General features: G+C 55.4%; 1 protein-coding gene across 10 annotated transcripts in view; it reads right to left on the bottom strand.

Annotated features, from left to right (window-relative positions):
• The window catches only part of PNPLA7 (patatin like domain 7, lysophospholipase), an 83,170-nt gene that overhangs the window by 22,059 nt on the left and 41,806 nt on the right, over positions 1-19,305 (bottom strand). For all 10 annotated transcript variants that reach the window (XM_017893144.1, XM_017893140.1, XM_017893141.1 and 7 more), the window contains 5 exons: positions 10,157-10,306; positions 6,603-6,666; positions 5,951-6,119; positions 4,695-4,877; positions 3,385-3,503 (listed from right to left, as the gene is read on the bottom strand). In XM_017893144.1, coding sequence (XP_017748633.1) covers positions 3,385-3,503; positions 4,695-4,877; positions 5,951-6,119; positions 6,603-6,666; positions 10,157-10,306 — 685 coding nt within the window. The remainder of the gene's footprint in view (positions 1-3,384; positions 3,504-4,694; positions 4,878-5,950; positions 6,120-6,602; positions 6,667-10,156; positions 10,307-19,305) is intronic.

Below are 19,305 nucleotides of genomic sequence, written 5' to 3'. Positions count from 1 at the left end.
CTGCACTCCAGCCTGGGTGACAGAGATATCCTGTCTCAAAAAAAAAAAAGCCTGGGCGCGGTGGCTCACGCCTGTAATCCCAGCACTTTGGGAGGCCAAGTTGGGCAGATCACGAGGTCAGGAGATCAAGACCATCCTGGCTAACATGGGGTAACCCCGTCTCTGCTAAAATTATAAAAAAACAAAAAAATTAGCCGGGCGTGGTGGCGGGCACCTGTAGTCCCAGCTACTTGGGAGGCTGAAGCAGGAGAATGGGGTGAACCCGGAAGGCGGAGCTTGCAGTGAGCCAAGATGGGACCACTGCACTCCAGCCAGGGTGACAGAGCGAGACTCTGTCTCAAAAAAAAAAAAAAAAAAAAAAAAGCTCCAGGAAGAGAGAACACAGAGGGAGGTAAACATTTTCATTTAGAAAAATTATAAATTTCCCAGAGTTGAAGCCTGTGAGTTTCCAAATGTGAAAGGGTCCACTGGGAATCCACTGTCAGTGGATGCAAAAAGAGCCACATGAAGGCCCGTTATCATGCACTTTCAGAATACCAAGAATGCAGAGTCTCAGGCCAGGCACAGTGGCTCCCGCCTGTAACCCCAGCACTGTGGGAGGCTGAGTGGGGAGGATTGCTTGAAGCTGAGAGTTGAGGCTACAGTGAGCTTATGATTGCCACTGCACTCCAGCCTGGGCAACACAGTGAGACTCTTGTTTTGTTTTTAAAAAAGAGAAAATCTCCTACAAGGTTCCAGAAGAAAAAACAGGCCTTGTGAATAAAAATAGCACTAAATTTCTCAACAACAATACAAAAAACTAAAAAGACAATGGAACCATGCCTTAAAATTCTCAGGGAAAATTATTTCCATCTAGAATTCTATACCCAGCCAAACTATCATACAAGTGTGGGAACAGAATGAGGACATTTGCTGATATGCATGCTCTTAAAACGTTTACTTCCCCATGCATCTTTTCCTAGGGAAATTTCTAGAGCATGTATCCACCAAAATGAGGAATAAACCAATGAAGAAGAAGACATGAAATTACAGGAAATGGAACTGAACACAGGAGAGAAACGAAGGTAGTTTCCAGGATGGCGGTTAAAGAAAATTCCAGGGCAACTTCTCAGCAGCACGTTAGAAAGCAACCAGTGGAGATAGGAGGAGGCTAGAGGGCTTTAGGGAGGACGACTCCGGAAAACTGAACAGAGACGAGTGGTGTGTCTGAACATACCGAGAGGAGGTTAATGCCTGCCTCAGTGTCCTTGGGTAAACTAAGGATGCCCAGAACACTGAACAAATATGATAATTATTAAGTCCAAGGAAGGAACTTCAATCATAGGATAGGACGGGATGTGACTTAGCTCTGAGGGACACCCACACTGTCCTAACGACATAGACAGTGAGTGCGGGCTAACTAGTGATGGAACCACACTGGGATTTTGAGTGGAAAGGAGGGAGACGGACGCATGGATGAGTGACTGATCGATAGTTAGAGATGGACAGACTCTGACTGCAAGTGTGGAAGGCGCATAAGAAGTCAACAATCTAAAACCAAAACCAAAACAAAACAAAAACTTAGTAGAATAGGAATACAATTTAGAGATACAGACAAGCAGACAGCCCAAAACACGGGAAGTGGTTATTTCTGGGATAACTCTGGACGTGGTGCTGAAGGGAGGGCAAGGGCCTGCAGTTATGTGCCTTACAGAAACGTATGTCTTCTAAGTATTATCTTGATCAAAGCTACGTTCTCATTAAAAATGCGCTGATCTGGCCTGCAAGTCCAGCCCGGGTGTGGGCTCAACTGCTCCAAGTCCCTGCACTGTCCCAGACCCACAGAAGGAGACCTGGGTCCTGTCCCCAGCCTGGCAACCTCAGGCAAGCCACTGAACTGCTCTAGGCCAACTGCTGCAGTGTTTAAGAGAAAGTATGGCACAAGAGGAGGTGGAAAGTCCCTTAGACAGCAGGATGCAGTGGGCACTTCACCACCTGGATCAGCCCCAGGGGCTGACAGGGCCCTGCCCTAGGGCCAGCAGAAGCATCCTCGAGGACCTGGGGCTACCTCCAAGCTCCTCCCTGGGTAGCAGTGCTGGCACTCCGTGGGAGATGGGAGAGGCTGCCGGAGAGGCCCCACCCCAGCAGGCCAGCCCTGGCCTGGACCCCTGCCTGGGCACCCCTCAGCGACCTCCCTTCATTTGGGGGCAGCGGTAGGAGGCTCTGCCCTGCCCCTTATGCACACCTGGCTCAGCAGAGGGGCACATGCCTGTCCCACCCTCCTTGGGGCTCCCGGGCTCCATCTCGGTTCCAAGTGTATCTATTCAAGGTCAGGAGAAGGTGGTGTCTGATGACAAGGCAGGGGAGGAGTGACCTGGGATTGAAGTCCCTGAAGGACTCAGTTTGGGCAGAGAGCAGATCTTTTTTTTTTTTTTTTTGAGACGGAGTCTCGCTCTGTCGCCCGGGCTGGAGTGCAGTGGCTGGAGCTCAGCTCACTGCAAGCTCCGCCTCCCGGGTTTACGTCATTCTCCTGCCTCAGCCTCCTGAGTAGCTGGGACTACAGGCATCCGCCACCTCGCCTGGCTAGTTTTTTGTATTTTTTAGTAGAGACGGGGTTTCACCGTGTTAGCCAGGATGGTCTCAATCTCCCGACCTCGTGATCCACCTGCCTCGGCCTCCCAAAGTGCTGGGATTACAGGCTTGAGCCACTGCGCCCGGCCGAGCAGATCATTCTTTATCAAGTATTAGAGTGAAGGAAACTCACCAGACCCCAGGAAAGACCAGCTGAGGAAAGAGCAGAGGTTTCAGAGCAGACGCAAAGGGCCAACAAGCAACCACTTCTTTTTTTGTTTGTTTTGTTTTTTGAGACATAGTCTCGCTCTGTCCCCAGGCTGGAGTGCAATGGCGCAATCTTGGCTCACTGCAACCTCCGCCTCCCACGTTCAATCAATTCTCCTGCCTCAGCCTCCCGAGTAGCTGGGACTACAGGTGCACGCCACCGCGCCTAGCTGATTTTTCTATTTTTAGTAGAGACTGGGTTTCGCCATGTTGGCCAGGATGGTCTCAATCTCTTGACCTTGTGGTCTGCCCGCCTCAGCCTCCCAAAGTGCTGGGATTAGAGGTGGGAGCCACCGCGCCCGGCCAAGGAGCCACTTCTAAGCAAAGGCAGTCAAAACGAGATACGTCTTCTACTTAACTGGCCATAATAAAACCAGGGCCACTCTGGGTGTCAGTGGGCACACCATGTGCGCTAGGTCTGGACAGGCGGCCTGAGGGTCTCCCTGTCTTCAGGTGACACCCCCTACCCCAGCACCCAGCACCTCCCATCACCTCCCAGCACCCGAGGGGGCGACTGTCACCACACACACAACCGTGAGGAGTGCGTGGGAAGTGGGGGGCACTCACCTTGCTCCCCCTCCCCCAAGCACCAGGGCAATGGCGTTGCCTGTCAGCACCCTCGCCAAGCGGGAGAAGTCTGAGTGTCGGTCGGGGGGCCGCTGGAAGACGCGCTTGTACATCTCCACCTGGGGGAGGAGCCGTCAGGCAGGGCTGGTGCGGGGCCCCACCCTTGGCCGAGACCTCGCATCCTGGCTTGACTCGAGGGAGTTTCCTCCACTTCTAACCCAAACTGACCCCAAATCCTCTCCAGCATGCAGTAGGCCCTGCCTGATAAGACTGATCAGCGCCTCAGTGCCTGGGCTGGGCCCCAGAGACAGAACAGCCACTGCAGGGAGGACACTGGCAGAGGGTACGTGAGCAAGAGAGTGGGCCTGGGTGGTGGGCCAGAGGGCCTCCTCAGAGCTGTCCCCACTGGGGTCCCCCAATCCTGCAGCAGATGGTGCTTTCAGGGTGCGGGTTCCTGGACAGAGCTGTGGGCTGGGGGCTGTGAAGCACGAGCAGCCTCCAGACACCTCTCACCCTCAAGCCCCAGGGCTGCCTGAGGACACTGGAATTAAAAGTCTCAGGGGCCGGGCGTGGTGGCTCAAGCCTGTAATCCCAGCACTTTGGGAGGCCGAGATGGGCGGATCACCAGGTCAGGAGATCGAGACCATCCTGGCTAAACCAGTGAAACCCCGTCTCTACTAAAACTACAAAAAACTAGCCGGGCGAGGTGGCGGGCGCCTGTAGTCCCAGCTACTCGGGAGGCTGAGGCAGGAGAATGGCGTAAACCCGGGAGGCGGAGCTTGCAGTGAGCTGAGATCCGGCCACTGCACTCCAGCCCAGGCGACAGAGTGAGACTCCATCTCAAAAAATAAAAAATAAAAACAACAAAGAAAATAAAAGTCTCAGGATCTTCTGCCCAAAGGAGGGAGCAGTGCTAGCCTGAGGACACCCTTGTCGGCTGGATGTGGGGCCTCAGCCTCAGCCCTGAGCAGCCCTGACGTGAGGCCCAGCCCCCAGGGTTTACTGCCCCTCCCCTGACGTCAGGCCAGTCTCCCAGGGTTCGCTGAGCCCCCAGCCCCGTGGCCGCCCTGTGCCTGCCCCCACCCTGCTGGCTGCCTCCTAGCTGCAGGGGGTGTCACCTTGCCGTGGCCACAAGAGGCCCAAAGGGCAAGATGAAGGAGACATGAGGCAGGGTCATGTTCACAAGCACAGGAAGGCCCCAGGGAGCGCAGGTGTCAGGAAATCAGGTGGGGAATGTGAAGAAGGCTTCGGACATTCAAGGAAATGAACCACGGAGACACGGGCAGGCCGCCTGGCTCTCCCTGCCTCACCAGCTTGGGCAGGCTCCTCCTGGAGAAGACGCGGCGCGGGCAGCAGAGGTGCAGGTGGCCGGAGCACCAGCTCCGCATGTTCAGCCACTCCACGGTGCGGGCGGGCGACGGGCCCTCCTCCCGGTGCAGCAGGATCAGCTGCTTCTGAGCACGCACAGCTGTGCTCTCCAGCATCCGCTCCAGCTGAAAGGCAGAGCCCACGTGTCTGCCAGCCGGGCGAGCCTGGGACTCGGGGCAGGACGGAGCTGAGGGCAACACAGAGGGTCTGAGGGCAGGACCCCGGGAGCAGCTCCTGGGTTCTGCAAAGCAACTTGGCTGTGGCCTGGTCTTGGCGCTGCCGAAGCTCTGACGGCAGGGGTCCGTCCGTCCACGGTGCCAGGCAAGGTCAGCACGGCAGGAGGGGGCACCTCCTCTTTCTGTTTCTCTAACACTGCCTCATAAACACATACAGCAACCTTTTCAAATGAGGTATTTTGCAAACAAACCCTCACAAGGGAGCATCACTAGCTGCAGAACAGGAACATACATCAGAGAGGAGGAATTTTTAGCTGCCCCAGGATTAGCCCAGGCAGGCTTGTGATGAGAGCAGAGCAGGGAGCAGAGGAGGGAGACGGAAATGCGAACTGAAGGCAGGAAGCTGGAGAACGCAAACAGGACTGGGCAGTCGTGAGCCCGAGGCCTCGCCTGCAGCAATGGCCAGGTGGAAGGTCCACAGGCAATCGGGTCAGCGATCTGCTGCCATCTGGGAACCTGCAGACACAGCCTGGGGCCGGCATCCCGAAGGTGCCTGCACAAGGCTGTTCCCGTTGGCTGAGGATGCAGAGGCAGAGAGTGAGGCATTCACAAGAGGAAAACTAAGCAGCCAGAAAAAGCAGTGAGGGGAACAGGAACGACGCCGAAACCTAAATGCTGTGGAGAAGAGCAAACTTCAGACGACATAAAATAGGGCACCGTTTATGTAAAAGGTTAGACCTGGAAAGGGCTTCCTGTACCGGCTGTAAAAGTGCGAAAGGCGGCCAGAGGCTTTGACTTCACAAGAGGCCATGTGGGGCCCCTGCCCTGCCGGTGCCGGGACCGGGACCGCTGGAGGTCAATACAGCACCATGTTTTTAAAACGCGGTAGCAGATATCTGAGTGTTGGCTCTCATTATCTGTCCTTTTCTGAGTTTGTGCAGTATTTCACTCAAAGGAAAAGAGAAACAGGAGGTTCTGAAGAGAGGGCTCTCCCCAGCTCCACGGGCCCTCCCCGTGCTCACCTCGCCCACCGTGGGCTCCTGGTCACCCAGGCCCACGATGAGGATGCAGTCGGCCTGGCGCACGCAGCGCTGGGTCCAGGGTGTGAGCGTGCCATCTGCCTGGTAGAGCACGATCCTGTGCGTGTCCTCCTGCTGCCCCAGCCAGCTGGACAGCCGGTACTCGTGGACACTGCAGGCCGCAGAGGGAGTACCTCACTACGCCGCAGGGGCCTGGCACTCTCAGTGCGTGTCCCCAGTGGAAAGAGGCAGCAGAGGCCAGCACCAGCCGCTGCCCCTTCCCCTCCCAGCCCAGCACTTCCTGCTATCTCTAGTTCGCAGTGAGTCATTCAGGGCCTAGGTGGTCAAGCACAGGCTGCAGTTAAGCCCAGAGGCTGAGGCTCGCTGCGGGGCAGGCGGGGGAAGGTGAGACCCGGGGCTGCCCAGGCGGGAAGCGTGGGCCAGGGTCTCCTGGGAGGCCCGACAGTGCCCAGCAGGTCACCGCTGCCCAGTGTGTGTTCGGTGAGGGGCATCATGTCATCAGCCCTCACACCCCGGTGTGCCGGACGAGGAGCTGCAGTGCAGATGCCGGACGTGACAGAGTGGGGACACCTCTCAGGGCTGCACTGGGCCGGCTGGGAGGGGGGAGGAGGGAGTCGGGGCTGACGGCACGCACCTGTCCAGGGCAGCAGAGCCGAGGCGCCGTTTTATGTTGTCACTGGTCAGCAGCAGGGTCGGGCCTGAAAACACCACCACCAGTAACGGAGCCTGCCCAGGCCGCCCACCTCCAAGGCTGAGCAAGGCACCAACGCCAAGCAAGGCAGTGAGAGTCTACTCCCCACCCCCAAGGCCCGCTCCCCTTCAGCACAACTGCCAAGCCTTCTTCACCTGCCAGTGTGGAAGGGCCTGTGGCCTGATGCTACCTCCCCTCTGCCCTGAAGGAGGCCTCAGGCAGCCTCTCTGAGCCTCGGTCTCCTCCAGCACGAGGAGCACTGGAATCTCTGTGTCCTGCCATGTGTGCAGGGCAGGGAAGGTTGTGCGATGGGAGATAACATAATTTCCCAAACCCAGATCATCGAGGCGCCAGACACCAAGAGACCAGGGTCCCCAGTGTCGAGATGCCTGTTCGTATGCATCTTCCACATGGGCACAGCTGTCAGGGCCCTTCTCAACCAGGGGCGCCAGCATCACAGCCACCAGAGGCTTGGGGGAGAAGCTAAGATGAGGGGCTCAGCCTGAGGGGGTGCTGCTTGGCAGTGCCAGGTGGGAAAGGACCCAGAGCCTCATGTGAGGGAAGCAGAGAGGTCTAATTCTAATTACAAGCTAGAGATTGGCCAAGCGCCGTGGCTCACGCCTGTAATCCCAGCACTTTGGGAGGCGACGCGGGCGGACCACGAGGTCAGGAGATCGAGACCATCTTGGCTAACACGGTGAAACCCTGTCTCTACTAAAAATATAAAAAAATCAGCTGGGCATGGTGGCAGGTGCCTGTATGTAGTCCCAGCTACCTGGGAGGCTGAGGCAGGAGAATGGCGTGAACCCGGGAGGTGGAGCTTGCAGTGAGTCGAGATTGCGCCACTGCACTCCAGCCTGGGTAACAGAGCGAGACTCCGTCTCAAAAACAAACAAAAAAAACAGCTAGAGATCAGATCAATGTGTCCTGTGCCTTGCCTTAACTGGCAACATTTGTTTCCTGGAGGCACACAAAATAAGGGCCCCTCTGACAACTGAACTGGAATACTCCCTGGACCCAAGGCCCAGCTCTGAGCTCAAAATCCAGCCCAGTGCCGGTGGGACACGCAGTAGCCGGAACCTGCTCGCTGCTGTGGGACGTAGCCCGGTGCGACCTCACTGGAAGTCGGCTCGGTGGTTTCTTCTACAACTAAACATACTCTGACCACAGGATCCGGCAATCACGCTTCTTGATGTTTACCCAAAGGAACTGAAAACTTCTGTCCACGCAGAAGCACGCACACAGGTATTTACAACAGCTTCACTCCTAATTGCCAAACCCTGAACGCTGCCAAGATGCCCTCCAGTAGATGAACAGATAAACTGGTGCGTCCAGGCAGCGGACGATGACTCAGCACCAAAAAGAACTGAGCTCCAGGCCAGAAAAAGGCCAGGAGGAACCTGGGTGCACGTGACTGAGTGGGAGAAGGCCGTCTGCAGAGGCTACACTGTGTGGTTCCATTTCTATCACTTTCCCAGAATGACGAAATTACAGAGATCGAGAACAGGTCCCTCGCTGCCAGCAAACTAGGGTGCTGGGTGACAACGTGGCAGCCACCTGCAGGGTCTCCTCCGTGACAGAGCGGCCCCATGGCTCTGTGTGGGGCAGGTCACAGAAATGGCACCCACGCCACACCGTACCGCACACACCCAGGAGGGCACGGACGGGCTGCTAGGGCCCGAGGGGTCTACAGACGACGTAAACGCCAACGTCCTAGCCTCGATGTTACCCCCTAAGGCGCTGCCCGTGAGGGAGCCCCAGCGAAGGGAACATGGGGTCTCTTTACTATTCTACAATTTCTCCAATCCTATAATTCTTTCAAAATAAAGTGGTTTTTTTGTTTGTTTGTTTTGACACGGAGTCTCGCTCTGTTGCCCAGGCTGGAGTGCAATGGCACCATCTCAGCTCACTGCAACCTCCACTTCCCAAGGTCAAGCGATTCTCCTGCCTCAGCCTCCCTTGTAGCTGGGACTACAGGTGCCCACCACCAAGCCCAGCTAATTTTTGTGTTTTTAGTGAGACGGGGTTTCAACATGTTGGCTACGTCGGTCTCGAACTCCTGACCTCAAGTGATCCTCCCACCTCAGCCTCCCCAAGTTCTGGGATTACAGGCGTGAGCCACCGCGCCTGGCAAAAAAGTGTTTTTTAAACATAACTAGTTCCTATGAAGCAGTACAGCTCCACTGCACAGCTAGAAGACGTTTTTGGATGCACCCGGAATACTCTGACTGATGTCACTGGAAATGAGTACGATTTTCTGCATATACTGGGAATATGTGTCATGTAATGACGGTCAAGGTCATCAGACAAGGCAATCCATGCTTTATGTGTTTTAAAATTTTGTTTTGAGAGTAACTTTTATTTATTTACTTTTGAGATAGAGTCTTGCTCTGTCACCCAGGCTACAGTGCAGTGGTGCGATCTCGGCTCACTGCAACCTCTACCTCCTGGGTTCAAGCGATTCTCCTGCCTCAGCCTCCCACGTAGCCAGGATTACAGGTGCCCGCTACCATGTCCGGCTAATTTTTGTATTTCCAGTAGAGATGGGGTTTCACCATGTTGGTCAGGCTGGTCTTGAACTCCTGACCTCAGGTGATCCGCCCGCCTCCGTCTCCCAAAGTGCTGGGATTACAGGCGTGAGCCACCGCACCTGGCTGAGAATAACTTTTAAATATTAGATGTTTATAGGAGTATCTTTCTACATTATACATTTTTTGCATTTATTGTTTTCTATTACCAAATGTCTGTATCAGGAGAGAGCATTTTCACATGGTTCTGAAATACTCTTGTCACAATATATTGTTTCATAATAATTATACAACACTCATTGCATTATTATTATTATTATTATTATTATTATTAGAGATGGAGTCTTACTCTGTCGCCCAGGCTGCAGTGCAATCATGTGATCTCAGCTCACTGCAACCTCCACCTCCCGGGTTCAAGTGATTCTCCTGCCTCAGCCTCCCCAGTAGCTGGGATTACAGACGTGCACCACCACGCCCGGCTAATTTTTATATTTCTAGTAGAGATGAGGTTTTACCATGTTGGCCAGGCTGGTCTTGAACTCCTGACCTCTGCCTCCCAAAGTGCTGGAATTACAGGCATGAGCCACCGTGCCCGGCCACATTCATTATTATTGCATTATTTTGCCAAGACAACACTGAAATTTTTAGTATAACCCTAAACCCACAGAAAACTGACTTCCTATTATCATGGTCTCTATAATCACATGGAAACTTGTAAATAAAATGTTGCAAAGATTACAGAATACCTGAATACGGCAGAATTCTGAGTTCTCAGGAAATTCAACTCCTTGTCCCTGAATCCCCAGATTTAACAGCTGCCAGGAATTTGGAAACGCTACCGAACACTGACCCCACCTGAGCCCTGGCCACCCACCACCGCGTCCCCTCAAAGACGGAGGGCAGCTGGCACGCCCCCTCCAGCAGGCCTGGAACCCAAGGACGGCTGGAGGCCGGGAGGCCCAGGCTTACCGATGGCGCTGAGGGCATGCTCCAGCTCCAGGGCAAAGGCGGTGAGGGGCACTTCCTCTGACACGGGCATCACTGCCACCGTGGACAGGTTGACAGCCGGGTTCCCCGAGTCCCACTTGCTGCCCGCCGTGGGGAGCCCAAGCTGGTGGCCTGTGGAGCAAACGACCCACGTCAGCTGGGACAGCCCAGACGCTCGCAGATGCCTCCAGACGCCCTGTGGCCCCCCAGGCTGCCCAAGAGCAATGCAGCAGCACCAGAGGCTGCCTGGGCCTTGTGCCTCCCCAGCCCTTAGGGGCTGCCTGGACTTCATGCCTCCCCCAGCCCTCAGAGGTTCCCTGGGCCTCACACCATCCCCAGCCATGTGGCTGCCCAGGCCTCATGCCTCCTCCAGGCCGGAGGCTGTCTTGGTCTCAGGCCTTCCCCAGCTCTTCCTGATGAGCTGCCAGTCCACACCTGCAAGCGCCCCCAGGCCCCACACAGCAGGCCTGACGAGCACTGGTCCAGGCCCAGGCCCAGGCAGTGGATTTGTCCTGACCCACTGAAGACAGTGGTTCAGGGAGCGACTGAAAGGAACATGAGGCTCGGAGTAAACTAGACAAACTCTCCAGGTGAGGCCTCATCGGAGTAAACTAGATAAACTCTCCAGTGAGGCCTCATCCTCTGAACCAACCCCTCGCAGGGCTTTCCACCACTCACTCCAGGAACAGTAAACAATTCACGGGCTAGAGATCAACAGGCGTGTTTCTCTTGTCTGTTATCTGCAAGGGACTCCAGAAACCAAAGGAGCACAGCGCAGCCCCGGGAAGCCTGGGCCGGGCCCTGGAGCCCCTGGAGACGTCAGTGAGGAGGCCAAGGCAGACCGGGCTTTCCTCTCCCTGAGACTGGAGCCTCCAGGGCCCACCATGGGGGCACACTCAGACAGGCAGGACCCTCTCCCTGGCCCCGACGTGGGCTGAGGGGCCCCTCGGCCAGCACAACGGCAAGGACATGGACCGGGAGTCTGGGAACTTGAGGGTCCCCCGAGGGTCCCAGGCCCTCTTTACTGGAAGCCGCGTGATGAGTGGCATCTCTGCGTCCACGGAAGAGGTTGAGGGGACGGCCTCAACACTCCCAAGGCCACCGCACCACCAGCCACGCTCCTGCCCACGAGTGTCCCCTGCATCTAGGTGCCATGGACACTCCTCCTCTGCAGCCCCCATGGCCCAGCCCTCCCACAGGCTGTCCCCTGGCCTATGCCTCCCATCCCCGGTGAGGCGGCTTCCAAAATCCACCAGACACGCAGGTCCTGATTGGCCACGGTCAGAGTAAGGGGATGAGGCGTGGTCAGGGAAGAGGCCAGGAGAGCAAACCTGAGGACACAGAACAAGGGAGGGCTTGAGGGACACTCCCTGCAGACGGTGGCTAGCGGATGCCTGCAAGCTCCCGGGATGCACACAGCGCCGTGGTAGCACTGTGGGTAAGAGCCTGTGAACAGGGAACATGGCTTAGGGAACCAGCACACAGCCAGCAACCGTGGTGCTCACAGGAAAACAGCTGATGACGCGCTGCTGGGCAGGGAAGCTGCAGAGTGGTTTATAAATACGATTCCATTATTACATAAATACTCCAGGCCTCCCCAAACGAAAGCACCTGTACCTGTACGTAGGCAGAAACAGATAAATGACGCTGCCCATCCAACATCCCGAATGAGTGTCCAAGACTCACACAGCCCCAGATCTTCCCTCGGACTCAGCCCCCACCTCCGACCCCAGGCTCCCAGCCGACCCACCAACGCTCAGTCCCTGCCCTCAGTCCATCTCATCACCGGGAGCACTGGGCCTCCACCACACAGCCTTGGGGTGGCTTCAGCCGCCTTCTTGAGAGGAGGCTCTGTGCACGGTGGCCAGAACTGACCTTCAATGCCCAAGTCCGCCAGGAGCCTTTTTTGCTTAAAGCCCCCGGTGCCCCTCCCCACTCCGAACAAGCCGAAGTCTGCAGCCTCTGCCCATCTGCGGTCCCTGAGAGCTGCTGGTGACCCCCACACCACAGAGCTCTATCCCTGGCCCCAAGGGTCCTGACCTCCTCAGGGAGGGCTGCCCCACCACCTGCGTGCCCCTGCCCCTCCCCACCCTCTTCTGAGCCATCTCTCTTGCCTTCTCGGTCTAATTTCGTCCCTGACCTAACTCGACTGCAGCTCTAGGAGAGGGATCTTTCCTGACTGGCCTCCTGAGCACGGTGCCAGCTTCCGATGGGGCCCAGTGCCCCCAGCAGGAAAGCCAGGGATGGAGGGTTGGGTGCTGCGCAACGTCTGCCAAGGGCTCAGTGTCCTGTGCTCATCTCTACCTGGAGGCTGCACAGCCCAGCTGCATCCCCAGCTGTTCACAGACCGCACCCCGCTCTGCCAAGGGCTGTGACGTGCAGCGCTGGAGACGTGCAGAGGCATCTACATGGGACTCTGGTCAGGATAAGCGCTTGGAGCTGAGCAGCCCAAAATGCAGGCCTGGAGGGCAGGGCTGGCCGTGTGTCGCCGTGGGGCTCATGGACCCCTGGAGGGGACCCCAGCCCTGGAGTAAATACCCAACCAGCAGCACCAGTAAAGGACTCTGCCCTCGGCCTGACACGTGCAGCTGTCTGTGCAGGAAAAGAACTAGGCGCTGGCGCCTAGCACCACCTGAGCGGCTGTAAGAGGGAGGCGCCACGTCTTCATCTCCTGCCTGGGGGCTCGTAGGTCTTTGTGCAGCCTACACAGCCTTTGTGATAAAACTCCACAATGACAGACAAGAAAATGAAGCAAAATAAACCCTCCACACATGTTCTTCCTGGCAGCCTCTGCTCCTCTGGGGAACCAACCACACCGGCACGGAACCCACTGTGCTGGCCACAGAGCCTCCAGTTCTCACCACCCCCAGCTGGCTCCCTGAGAGGCCGTCCCATCCAGCCTCCACCTGCCTGTCAGGGGGGTCTCAGGAGCCCGGGCACCACCACGACCCAGCATGCCCCGCAAGGCGTCCCCAGCATCACCTTCACCGCGTGCATTCAGCCCCCGCCCCCGCAGCTGAGCCTCGGCCACACAGGAGGAGCAGGGGATTCGGGCCAGACGATGCTTCTCCGCCTCTAGGCGCTAAGTGGAAGGCATGTGGCTTCTATAATTAGGAGGAAATAACTCCCAGATAGCAAACAAACAATACACACACACGCCAAAGTGCTGCTGAGCAGAGAAAGACGGAGAACCGCCTCCTCGTCCCGAGATTCGGCCTCAACATTGCTCTCGCAGTCTGATGTGGACTTACTGTTCCTGCAGCTTTTCCTTGGGGATCCCCTTCCTCTCGCCTTTCCATGGACTGAGGTGTCACAGTCCTCATTTCAGGCAGAATGGGAGAGGCTATTGCTGGTTCCATATGGCCTTAGCCTTGGGAAAAGGCACTGGTGAGATTCTGGCTCTGGGCCAGAAGGGAGGTGGCGCAGACACAGGCCACCTGACTGTCACCAGTCACGATCAGAGAGGGACACAGCTCAAGGCAGCTCTCACAAGACTCCAAAGGATGGAGAGGAAGGCAGGCTGGCCGGGGACCTCGGACTCATGGAAGAACCACTTGACTCAGGCCAAGAAAGAAGCAGAGTCCACTTCCCAGCCACATGGCTGCCACAGACGGAGGGGTCTGTCACTCCCTCCCCATGGGAGCCGCCTCCAGTGACACTGACTGGCACCAAGCAAGCACCAGCACACGCCCCTCCCAACTAGCACCCCTGTACCAGCAAGCATCTCCCAACTGTCCACCGCCCATACAGGAAACATCTTCACCAACTGTCCACCCCCTGACCAGCAGACATCCCCCCCAACTGTCTACTCACTGACGAGCAAATATCCCCACAAACCGTCTACCCCCTGACCAGCAAACATCCCCCAACTGTCCTACTCACTGACGAGCAAATATCCCCACAAACCGTCTACCCCTGACCAGCAAACATCCCCGCAACTGTCCACCCCTGACCAGTGAACATCCCTCCCAACTGTCCACCCCTGACCAGCAGACGTCCCTCCCAACTGTCCAACCCCTGACCAGCAGACATTGCCCCAACTGTCTACTCACTGACCAGCAAACATCCCTCCCAACTGTCCACCTTCTGACCAGCAGACATCCCTCCCAAATGTCCATCCCCTGACCAGCAAACATCCCCACACACTGTCCACCCCGACCAGCAGACATCCCTCCCGACTGTCCACCCCCTGACCAGCAGACATCCCTCCTGACTGTCCACCCCCTGACCAGGAGACACCCCTCCCGACTGTCCACCCCCTGACCAGCAGACATCCCTCCCGACTGTCCACCTCCTGACCAGCAGACATCCCTCCCAACTGTCCACCCCGACCAGCAAACATGCCTCCCAACTGTCCACCTCCTGCAGAGAAAGCAGAAGAGGCCCCACCCCCTGCCAACTAGAGGCAGGAGACCAAGAAAGCCTCCGAATCTGCTCATGAAGACCCAGCCTGTGCCAGAGTCAGGTGTGCGGCTCTGAGAGCTGAAGACGGCACAGAATGCAGCCTTCACACTGGGCCTGGGCAGCACCCAGTAGGCACACCAGAGCAGTTCACATTCAAACCACACTCCACAAATGTCGGCCAAGACATGCCCTGTGAATACAAGCATACCGACAGCGAAATTGAAGACTTAAATGGGAACCAGAGTCTCATAGTCTAACATGCAAAACATCAGGACTCAAAATCCACAGTGACCAGGACGGGTCCACAGTGACCAGGGTGACCAGGATGGGTCCACAGTGACCAGGCCACATCCACGGTGACCAGGATGGGTCCACAGTGACCAGGGTGACCGGGATGGGTCCACAGTGACCAGGCCACATCCACAGTGATCAGGACGGGTCCACAGTGACCAGGGTGCCCAGGACGGGTCCACAGTGACCAGGGTGACCGGGACGGGTCCACAGTGACCAGGCCACATCCACAGTGATCAGGACGGGTCCACAGTGACCAGGGTGCCCAGGATGGGTCCACAGTGACCAGGCCACATCCACGGTGACCAGGACGGGTCCACAGTGACCAGGCCACATCCACGGTGACCGGGACGGGTCCACAGTGACCAGGCCACATCCACGGTGACCGGGACGGGTCCACAGTGACCAGGCCACATCCACGGTGACCGGGACGGGTCCACAGTGACCAGGCCACATCCACGGTGACCGGGACGGGTCCACAGTGACCAGGCCACATCCACGGTGACCGGGACGGGTCCACAGTGACCAGGCCACATCCACGGTGACCGGGACGGGTCCACAGTGACCAGGCCACATCCACGGTGACCGGGACGGGTCCACAGTGACCAGGCCACATCCACGGTGACCGGGACGGGTCCACAGTGACCAGGCCACATCCACGGTGACCGGGACGGGTCCACAGTGACCAGGCCACATCCACGGTGACCGGGACGGGTCCACAGTGACCAGAGTGCCCAGGACGGGTCCATAGTGACCAGGCCACATCCATGGTGACCGGGACGCCAAGAGCAAGGAGACTCTGAACCAGAGCAGCAGAAACAGTCCACAGATAAAAACGACCGCATGTCACGGACGGAATTATTTCTCCAGGACAATAAAGCCGTTATTACCACCTAGAACCAGCAATCCTGAACACTCCCGAAACAAAGACAAAGAGAGAACGTCCTAGCAAAGAAACGGGAGGCCTACAGAAGAACCGAAACACAATGACAGAAACATTTTTTAAAATTCTGATAGGCCTCAAAGCAGAATCGAGATGACAAAAAGCCAAAGATCCTGAAGATAGATCAAAAGAAACAATTCCATCTTAACATCAGAGAGAGAGAGAAAGATTTAAAACATGAACAGTGCCCCGGAGACCTTGAGGGCAATAACGCGAGGTCTAACACTTGCGTCACTTTATTTCCAGAAGAGGTGGAGGCGTCCACAGGTGAAAGAATCGTTTGAAGACATACAGACTGAACCCTTCCAAAATGTGTTAAAAGCTATAAACCTATGGGTCCAAGACGAAGAAACCCCAAACAGGATACATCCAAAGTATTCATGCTCAGACACTTCCAAATCACATTTCTAAAAACTAAAGACAGAGAAAAACATCTTTGTGTGTGTGTGTGTGTTTTGAGGCAGGGTCTTGCTCTGTTGCCCAGGCTGGACTGTGGCGGTATGATCGTAGCTCACTGCAACCTGGAACTCTGAGGCCCAAATGATCCTCCCACCTCAACCCCCTGAGTAGCTGGGACGACAGGTGTGTGCTAACATGCCTGGATCATTTTTCAAATTTTATTCATAGAGACAGGGTCTCACTATGTTGCTCAAGTTGGTCTTGAACTCCTGGGCTCAAATAATCCTCCTGTCTCAGCCTCCCAAAGTGTTGGGATGAGGTGTGAGCCACTGTGCCTGGTCAAAAAAGTTTTGAACACAGCTAGAGAAAAATGATGCATTACCTACTGGAGAACATCTGAATACCTGGATCTTTCATTAGAAGCAACAGAGGCCAGCCAGGTGCAGTGGCTCACGCCTTTAATCCCAGCACTTTGGGAGGCCGAGGTGGGCGGATCACAAGGTCAGGAGATCAGGACCATCCTGGCTAACCCGGTGAAACCCCGTCTCTACTAAAATACAAAACTAGCTGGGCGAGGTGGCGGGCGCCTGTAGTCCCAGCTACTCGGGAGGCTGAGGCAGGAGAATGGCGTAAACCCAGGAGGCGGAGCTTGCAGTGAGCTGAGATCCGGCCACTGCACTCCAGCCTGGGCAACAGAGCGAGACTCCACCTCAAAAAAAAAAAAAAAAAAAAAAGCAACAGAGATCATGAGGAAGTGGCACAAAATTTTAAAAGCGCTGAAATACTTTGTATTTCTGCCAAACCAGAATTAAAACATCCAGCAAAAGCACCCTTCAGGATGAGGGCAATGCAGAGACATTCTCAGATTCTCTGATGAGGGAAAGCAAGCGGATCTGTGGCCATCAGACCTTCTCTGAAAGAACTGCTAACCACGATTCTGCAACAGCAAAGAGAGGAGCCCAGAAGGCAACCCAAGACGCTGCAAATAAAAGAAGAGGAGGAGGACAGTGACTCTGGGTGAGCATCACGGACTATTCTCCTCCCTAAGTTTTAAAGAAGAGGAGGAGGAGGACGGTGACTCTGGGTGAGCATCACGGACTATTCTCCTAAGTTTTAAAGAAGAGGAGGAGGAGGACGGTGACACTGGGTGAGCATCACAGACTATTCTCCTCCCAAGTTTTAAAGAAGAAGACGAGGAGGACGGTGACTCTGGGTGAGCATCACGGACTATTCTCCTCCCTAAGTTTTAAAGAAGAGGAGGAGGAGGACGGTGACTCTGGGTGAGCATCACAGACTATTCTCCTCCCTAAGTTTTAAAGAAGATGAGGAGGAGGAGGACGGTGACTCTGGGTGAGCATCACGGACTATTCTCCTCCCAAGTTTTAAAGAAGAAGAGGAGGAGGACAGTGACTCTGGGTGAGCATCATGGACTATTCTCCCAAGTTTTAAAAATTACGTTTGATGGCTGAAAGTGAAAGTTGTAGCCCTGTGTTTTTGGGGGGTGGGGTTCAGTGCACACGGAGGTAATAGTTAAGACAACTACCTCATAAACGGGGAAGGATGAAGTGACTGAACAACGGTGAGTTCTCCATGTCCCACTGAAAGTGATGGGATGCAGCTGTCAGGAGACAAGGAAAGCTAGGTGTGGACACTGCAATTGCTAGAGTGACCACTGAAAATACCATTTGAAAAGACTTCATGGAAACCACAGTTGATAATTAGAATGGAATACTCAAAAAACCTCAAGTGACCTAAAAGAAGACAGAAAAGCTGGGCGCAGAGGCTCACAGCTCTGGTCTCAGTGACTCAGGAGGCTGAGGGGGGAGGATCACTTGGGCCCAGGAGTTAGAGGCTGCAGGGAGCTATGACTGTACTTGTGACTAGCCACTGCACTCCAACCTAGACAAAACAGTGAGACCCCATCTCTAAAATAAAAAGAAAAGAGAAAATACAGTAGTGCTTAACAACAGTGGGGGATGTGAAAACAGAAAAAACAATAAAATGGAAGACGTAAATCCCAACAAAATAATTACACTACGTATCTACGGTATAAACACACAAAAGATAAAGATTGTCAGAAGGGATGAAAAATACATGATCCAACCAGACACCTTCTACAAGAAACTCACTTAAAATTCATGGTGTAGGTGAGCACAGAGTGAAGAGTCACATTACGTGTTAGACAGTGTCCCCCAAAATTCATGTCCACCCAGAATCGCAAGATGTGACCTTATTTGGAAACAATTTTGCAGAGGGTCTCAGATGAAGATGGGACCACCCTAGAGTGGGGCTCACACTTCGCTGCCTCTGTGTAGCCCTCTGTGCATCCATTTGCTTCTTGGACAGATGTTCAACACTGTGCACACGTCACTGTGTGAACACAGGCGCAGGCTCCTGCTCCCAGTCAGCTCACACACCGGGACCAGAGGCAGGTGACAGGTCATGCAATGTATCGGGGTGACAAGCGCAGAGGAGGAAAAGGAAGTGGAAAGGGAGCTGCGAGTGCTGGGTGGATGGGGAGGCCGGGGAGGCTGTGATGAGATGGAGATGCAGGACACACGGCAGCAGCCAGGCTCTCCTGAGGGCTCCAGGCAGAAAGCAGCAGGTACAGAGGTGGGAGGCAGGAGACAGGAGCTCCCAGAATGGCAAGGGGGTCTGGGGTCAAATGCTGTCTGCCAGAGATAAATGGTCAGAGTCCTCAAGTATGTGGGACCCGGTGAGAGAGGACAGCCTGAGAGCTAACAGTGGCTCCGGAAAAAGCACACCTCAGAACTAGGAAGGGATGAATACGCTGGAGCAGAAAAAACTAAATTCCCAACACTCTAGAACGGTCTCTCGCTTTCCACGCTTAGCACAGGAGAGAGCACTCTCCACTCCACGGGGCACTGACTGAGCTCTGTTCCACCAATATCGTTTCCGGAGGTTTCACCCTGTTTCCTTTTTCCAATCAGCTGACGAAAATAGGAGGGAGATATATCACATTTCATCTTTCACTTATAGCAGAGCTTTCCTCCAGTGCTGCCCACGTGGAGACACAGTTTGACAAAATTACTGGGCTCAGGTGGGTGGGGCTCTGAGGTGGGTGGGGGCATGG

This window comes from Rhinopithecus bieti, unplaced genomic scaffold (genome assembly GCF_001698545.2).
Source record: "Rhinopithecus bieti isolate Rb0 unplaced genomic scaffold, ASM169854v2 scaffold_23276, whole genome shotgun sequence".
NCBI classification, from domain to species: domain Eukaryota; kingdom Metazoa; phylum Chordata; class Mammalia; order Primates; family Cercopithecidae; genus Rhinopithecus; species Rhinopithecus bieti.
Note: the sequence above shows the minus strand (reverse complement) of the source record. Positions and strands in the feature narration are given on the sequence as shown.